The sequence below is a fragment of the Octopus bimaculoides genome, chromosome 20 (assembly GCF_001194135.2).
Source record: "Octopus bimaculoides isolate UCB-OBI-ISO-001 chromosome 20, ASM119413v2, whole genome shotgun sequence".
In the NCBI taxonomy this organism is placed as follows: Eukaryota; Metazoa; Mollusca; class Cephalopoda; order Octopoda; family Octopodidae; genus Octopus; species Octopus bimaculoides.
In genome coordinates this window covers 26,222,568-26,230,299 of record NC_069000.1, presented here as the reverse complement: position 1 = coordinate 26,230,299, position 7,732 = coordinate 26,222,568, and the positions used below count along the sequence as shown (strand labels likewise).

At 36.4% G+C, this 7,732-nt stretch overlaps 1 protein-coding gene across 1 annotated transcript in view; it reads right to left on the bottom strand.

The window, feature by feature from the left end:
- Positions 1–592: 592 nt before the first annotated feature.
- The window catches only part of LOC106868737 (sodium- and chloride-dependent glycine transporter 1), a 57,878-nt gene continuing 50,738 nt past the window's right edge, over positions 593–7,732 (bottom strand). Inside the window, exons 12-14 of the mRNA XM_014914134.2 lie at positions 7,133–7,233; positions 4,891–5,058; positions 593–2,078 (exon numbers count right to left, since the gene is read on the bottom strand). Coding sequence (XP_014769620.1) covers positions 1,872–2,078; positions 4,891–5,058; positions 7,133–7,233 — 476 coding nt within the window. The 3' untranslated portion in view covers positions 593–1,871. The remainder of the gene's footprint in view (positions 2,079–4,890; positions 5,059–7,132; positions 7,234–7,732) is intronic.

Below are 7,732 nucleotides of genomic sequence, written 5' to 3'. Positions count from 1 at the left end.
TGTATATATATATATGTGTATATGTATATATATGTGTATATGTATATATATATGTGTATATTTATATATATATATATGTGTATATGTATATATATATGTGTATATATATATATATGTGTATATGTATATATATATATATGTGTATCTGTATATATATATATGTGTGTGTGTGTGTGTGTATATATATATATATATACGTACATACATATATATATACGTATATACATATATATATATATATACGTATATACATATATACATATACATATATACACATATATATATACGTATATACACACACCTATATATATATATTTACTTTGGACCATTGCACAGCAGCTATATTGTGAAATTGTGCTTTTTTAAATGTTGGAAGAGAAGGTTTTGGATTCTGAATTCTCTGATAATAGTAATCAGAGATTGAGTTTAGGGATGATTGATAGTGTGTGAAAAAATTATAAAGATATTTATATATGCATCTGTACTTATGTATGCTTATATGTCTGCTTGTATGTATGTTGATTTTCATTTTATCAAGTTCTGCTCAACAGAACAAGAGCTGAGTCTCTCAGAGACAAGAGTAATTCCCAAGTTGATATTTCAGACAGAAATATTTTCACAATTTCATGTCTAAATTTTAATCTTTTTATTGGAAAGTTTTATACATTTTTTTAATAGCATCACTAATTAATGTCTCACTTTTTTTTTTGTTTTAAAATCATTATCATATACTGTTTCTATCCTGTCTTTGAGAAAATTACTGTAGAGAAATAGAAATAGAGAGACAGACAGAAAAAGAAAGAAGAGAGACTTAGGGGATAACACTTTTTTTGTTGTGGGAATTAATATATTATTAGTAAAAGTTTAAAAAAATCTAATTCATCTAGAAGCTATTTAAAGCTTATAAGCCTGTGAGTCTTTTGAGTTTGTTTTTAAAGATATACAAGTATATTTCTAAAGCTAATGTTTTGAAATATCTTAAGCAATGACTAATGAAAAGTAAATCTTACAGATATTTCAAATATGTGCCTTGCTATTTTTTTAAGTAAAGAAAGAAAAAGGAAAAGACATTCACTTGGAAATATTTAAAAGAATTGATAAAACTTAAGAAAAGTAATTTTCTATCTGATAGTTCAAGCTTTTCTTCTTTCATAATTTCAGTGCTCCTGGCTAAAAGGTATATCAATAATAATAGTTATGATATTGTTGTTAATAACAATAAGAATGTTTCTTGATTGTTTTCTCTCTTTTAACACATCAAATATCATTTTTTTAAATTGCACGATATTGTTCTGTGAAATACACTCTGTAATGAGATATCCCCTAGTGCACATTGTTGAAGGAGGGGTACAAAGTATTTCGGTTGAAGTGTTCACCAGTCATGTTTAAAACCTAGTGAGGGAGATTCATAAAATGTTCTCAACAGATTATCGTTGATAATGCCTGTCACCCTTGTTCATCATTCACAGCATTTTTTGGACCACAGAAATAGAATTCTTATAGTTCACTCAGCTGACTGACTTGATCTGGATGAGGCAGTTCAGGTTGTTGCTGGAGAAGAAATACAGAAAAAACTAGACCAAACCCTTGTTTTTGTTTTGTGTACTGGCAACTCAGACCAGAACAAGGAGATCATGGTGATTTCGGTATTTTGTAACCACACAATGCAGGCAAGAACCCAACTTGTACTGGTTTACATATAATTTGTTTAAAATATATTTAAAGATGTTTAGATATCATTCTTGAGGTGTTGCTTCTATGTTCATATATTTATCCACATATATACAAATATAGATAAATGTATTTGATATTTTCTTAACATTTTAAATTTGGATTTTTGCTTGATTGTGTGCATCTGTTTCTTTCTTTCATCAGCATACAGAATCCAATTGCAGCTGCAACATTTTTGCATGCTCTCCAATTACTGACATGTTATGAGGTCCATCTTTCTCATTTTCCATGATGTGACGGAGCATTCGTTGTCTCTCACTAAAACTCAGAGATGCAATGTATTGTTCTCGGTACTGAGGTAGAGATGGTCCCCATTTTGGATCTGGATGTATCAGTTTCTTTACGCGCTGGAAAATGAAATGAAAATAAAGCAGATGTAATAAACAATATACTGATAATGATGATGATGATGATAATGATATTGATTCATAACTTCGGTACAAGGCCACAAATTTGTTTTTGGTAGGAAGAACAATCTATTGCATCAACCCTAAGTACTTGACTGTTACTTCCAAGGGACATTATTGTGACAAGTGAGGTGGTTCTGATTAAAAACCTGAAACTGGGCTGTGGGATTTGTTTGCTTAGAACTTCTTGCTCAATGACATTTGCAATAATGATAACAACATGGCTATAGGCAGAGACATGGTTGGTGGTTAAGAAGCTCACATTGTTTTGGGTTCAATCCCATTGCACAGTAGATTTGGCAAGTGTGTTTTACTATAGCACTGGGCTGATCAATGCCTTGTTAGTTAATTTCATAGGCAGAAACTGTGTTGAAGCCCTTCATAGATATATATGTATGTCAACATACATAAATATATATCTTTTTAGCATTCCCTTTTCATTGCTCACATGGGTTGGATGGAATTTGTTGAGGTGGATTTTCTTTGGCCAGATGTTTTCAAGCAATATATCAGATATCTGAATAAGAAGCACACTCTAAAGAATAGAGCAGTAAAGTATTAAATCACTAAAGTTAAAGTCTGGTCATAGAGGGAACAATGGTGCGGGGCCTGTTACTTCCTTGTCATTGGTACTGGTCTGTTCATCCTGCCTGGCTGAGGTGTTGGTACTGGACTGGTCATCTACCCTGGCTGTGGTGTTGGTATTGGGGTCGTTGGTGTCAAAGCTGGTGTTTCTGCCACTGTCACCGCCTCCAGTGCCATCATATTTGTTGGATGGTATATTGTTACTACTGTGGTTGTCAGGTCTAGGTGTCACCGTAGCCTTGTTGATGATTCCTTCAGCCTCGCATCAGTCCCCTACTAGACAGTCATTGTACACCCTGCCTTTGCCTGTGTTTTGTGGGTGTTAGCTAAAATACTTTTTATGTTGGGCGCTGTTGAACAAATGTCTATATCTCTGCGTCTGTGTGAAGTGCTTGTCTATTAATCTGAGGAATATCCCTCCCACACAAGTCTTGACATTGAGTGAGAAGGTGGGGCAAACCAAACAATGTTTTGGCAGCACTTCATTTTCCAGGTGCTAGGGCCTGGCATGTAGGAGATGTGGTCCTTAAACCCACTAAGACCAGCCCCTTGTTGTAGTAGGGGGTGGTGGCATCGAAGATATCTTGGCTAGAGGATAGATTTAAGATCCACTTGTTGACACCCTTCACAATGGGGAGGTGAGGGTGGCAGGACGCTGTGTTAACATAGGACAGTCTCTTGTTTGGCTTGTGATAGGGCCTGTGTGTACCAGAGCCCAGGTCTAAAGTAACACAGGAAGTCTACAGTGGTGAGATTAGTCTCAATGGTGATCTTGAGTCCCATGGAACCTAGGGCGCTAATTAGGTCCTTTCTAAGTCTATCTAGCATGTGCCTCTTGGCTCCTTTAGAGATGGCTAGGGAAGGGAATTTCTTCCCTAAGGTGTATGGGATATATAGTCCAATAAGATTGCAGATGTCAGCACTGTCATAGGCTCCTATAGCCACATTGAAGGAGCCCTTGGCGTCATATTGCTTGAATCTTTGTTGAACAGCTCTGTTGAATATCTCATGAGAGATATTAGCATGATAATGCTAATATCTCTCTCATTAAAATCTGTTAAGCTCTTAGCAAAAGAAAGTGCCTTAATCAGCAACAGTTTTGATATTGATGGGTAAAAATTGACAATGTCGAAATGTGTAAACCTAACCCTGCTCCTTTCCCAGTTAGCATTAAACCATGAGGTCACTTCATTGGTGCTGTGCCATAGAGAGAGGCTGGTGGCCCTCCTTATGTTGTCATTAATCTTCCTCAGTATATGCCTGCTTGCCAGGCCAATTTCGGATTTGGCTGGGTTGATCAGGTGGCATTTGGGGTAAGAGGCAAAGTTCTGCTTGTGGTTTTTTATTGTGATAAAGGCATTTCTCTTGGTTAAGATCTCTACTCTGTCTACTATACTTAGGCCAATTGCTATCTGTTTAGCTTCACAGATTTCAAGTGATGCTCCTGCAACCTTCAGGGTCCCAGAAAGACATTTTGTCATGTCCCTGGCCAGCCATGTCTGGCACCTAATAGATCAACGGATCCTATATGATATCAGGTGGGAGATCTTAGAACAACTAGGCCCCTATGCTAATGGAAGTGGGTACTGGAAAATCTGCATCACTGAGCGAGCCAAAACTTTAAAAAACTTTTTGTCTCTGATTGTTATTTGATCAACTGACTGTAGCATTTCACCACCTTTGCGAGGTGAAGAGTTAAATTTGTCTTTGTATAGAATCTATTGAGCTGTCCACAAGGTTGTGGCTTTTGTGGATGTGAAACCATTGATCTTTCTATGACCAGACTTTAACTTTAGTGATTTAATACTTTACTGCTTTATTCTTTAGAGTGTGAGTTTTATTCAGATATATGATATATTGACAATATATATATTGATTGTCAATATATCAGATATCTGAATAAGAAGCACACTCTAAAGAATAAAGCAGTAAAGTATTAAATCACTAAAGTTAAAGTAGCAGCCCAATAGATAGATCGTATTTGTAATTCAAAGGTCCAGCTTTGTCACAGTGTACCTGAGAACTGCATAAAGGATAGATGTGTCTGTGTAATAAACAACTGAACACTCAGATATACATTGTTCTTGTCAGAGAAGTCTACCATACACACTCTGGCATGCTCACAGTATCACAGATGCCCAATAAAGCAGATGTAACTGCTTCTTACCTCAATAAAGGTTCCCTTCGTCTTGAATATTTGGGAAATCATCACAGCAGGTAGAGGAACCAGTGATACCATTCCAAGAATCCAACCAAAGACAATTGACCATGTTGGGTATGTATAGTCTCCATATGTTACTGGGCTCAATTTGCTAATACTGAACAGCCACACTAACTGAAAATGGTGAAAAAAAGATAAATTAGGGTTAGTGAAGGTGATGATACTGTTTAAATTAAAAACTTTCAAATATGATGATAATAATAATACTGATACAAACAAACAGAAAAATTGACTCCAATCGACCAGACATTGTGATCAAGAGGAACTTGTCTGTTAATAGATATGCCTGTCCCACAAGATCAAGTCTCGAGAAAGGAATATGAAAAGCTTTCTCACTATAAAGATCTGCAAATTGAAATCACAAAAATGTGGAAGCTTAGGGTGACACGTAAAAGCACCCACTACACTCTCTGAGTGGTTGGCGTTAGGAAGGGCATCCAGCTGTAGAAACTCTGCCAAATTAGATTGGAGCCTGGTGTTGCCATCCGGTTTCACCAGTCCTCAATCAAATCGTCCAACCCATGCTAGCATGGAAAGCGGACGTTAAACGATGATAATGATGATGATGACGAATACCAGTAGTAATTGGTGTGATGGGAATGATAAAGACAGGAGATGAGTATATTAAGCAACTTCCTGGTAACTCCAATCTCTGTGAACTACAAAAGATAACCTTGATGGATACAGCCCATATACTACTGAAAACACTCTCCATCTAAAATGGAATCAATCTGGTGATAATTTTAGCATGCATAGCAAAACAAAAGTACCATTGCTACTTTTGGTCTCTGGAGGATGTCTGGTACTAAAGCAGCTGAAATAAAGTTATAATGAAAGGAAACCATAAATAATAATAATAATAATAAAGAAACAGCATGGAAGGAAAAAGATGTATGGACAGTTTGCAAGAGATAAGAATGCCAAGACAGATACAGAAGACCCGTTGTTATGGATGAGGAGGAGTGACCTGAAGACAGAGACAGTAGCACTAATATGCACAGCTCAAGAGCAAGCATTAAGGACCAACTATGTGAAGTACAGAATAGACAACACTACCGACAGTGGCAAATACAGAATGTGTGGTGAGAGGGGTGAAATGGTATGGCACATTGTTAGCGAATGCCTAAAAATGGTACAACATGAATACAAAAGATGCACTGACAATGTGGCAAGAATGATCCATTGAGGGCTCTGTGGAAACTACGGCCTACAAAGAGCACAGATGTGGTATGAGAAAACCCCAAAAGGAGTCCCCGAAAATGAGAATTGCAAAATCCTGTGGGGTGCAATGATTCAGTGTGATCACCTGACCAGACATCAGAAACTGGACATTTTTGTGGTGAATAAAAAAGAAAGAACATGCATGATAACTGGCATAGCATGTCCTGATGACAATAGGATCAAAGAGAAAGAAGAAAAATAAACAACTATGATGATTTGAAGTGGGAAAAACGAAGGTTGTGGTCAATGAGGAGAGTAGACATGATACCAATAGTTATTGGCACACTTGGAAGTATCAACACTCAACTACCAACATGGCTGAAAAAGACTGATACAAATGTGAAGGTAGACCACCTACAAAAATCATCATTGCTTGGAACTGCAAGAATTCCTTGCAGGGTTCTTGAAGCATGGCCAGTAAACAAGTCTCACCTTAGTCTGCTGGCTGTGGACAGCTGACACTTTCCATCATACCTAGCAAAATAAGCTGTGAGCTCTTATCACATAATAATAATAATCATGATTGTGCCTATAATAGAAGGGATTATCATTATCATTATTATTTGCATTAGTGTTGCTTTGTTTTATAAAAGTTGTTCTAAGTCTTACCCAGAGACCTTAAGTTAACAGCAAGATGGACATTATGGGTGTTATTTATGATTAACAATATTGCAAATTTATTGCAATATTTCTGTTTGTTAGATGAGTAGGTGTTATTAATCTCTAGCTCAATCTACTCCCACTTCTTGGAGGGAAAGGGATGCTCTGCGTAGTCCTCTACAACTCTCTTACAGCATATCAGTCAATTCTGAGGGAGGGAGAGAGAGGGAATCAAAAACAGAGTGAGAGAGATGGTAAGGTGGTTTGGATGTTATTTCTAGTAGGTGAAGTAGATAACACACACACAAAATGCTTCTTCATTGGATAAGGTTTTAAGTAAAAGGATTGAGCCAATAAAAAAACTTACCAGAGTAATAGTAGGAGTAATGAAACGCCATGAGATTTTCCACCACACACAGGGTTTATAACCAATCATCAAAGTGATGTCATTGTAGAAACGGTCAGCACCTGTTGAAAGTACAAAATAAACATGAACAATTGATGAACAGCTTTTAAGTAGTAGTAGAGCACTGAGGTTAATGTAATCATCTAGCCACTCCCACAAAGTTACAGCCTTGTGCCTATAGAATGGATTATTATTATTATTATTATTCAGTAGTTTTATTTTTATAACGTGCTTTCACTTCACTACCGAGCACAGCTCTGTGTGCCTTGGGTATGTGCTGTGGTTTGCTGTGATGCTCTTATGGTTACTGTATTGAAAGTGTTTTGCATAGGATGTGTGCAGTGCCCAGTAGTGCAATTTTCTGTATGTTATATATATTTGTAAGTCCTGGTGTTTTTGTTATGTATTTGTCTGAATATTTTTTATTATACCTAAGGTACCTACTATGATAGGAATTGTTTCTGTTTTTAGATTCCACATTCGAGTTACCTCTATTTCCAGGTCTTTGTATTTTGAAAGTTTCTCCATTTCTTTTAGAGAAACGTTGTCATCTGCTGGTAT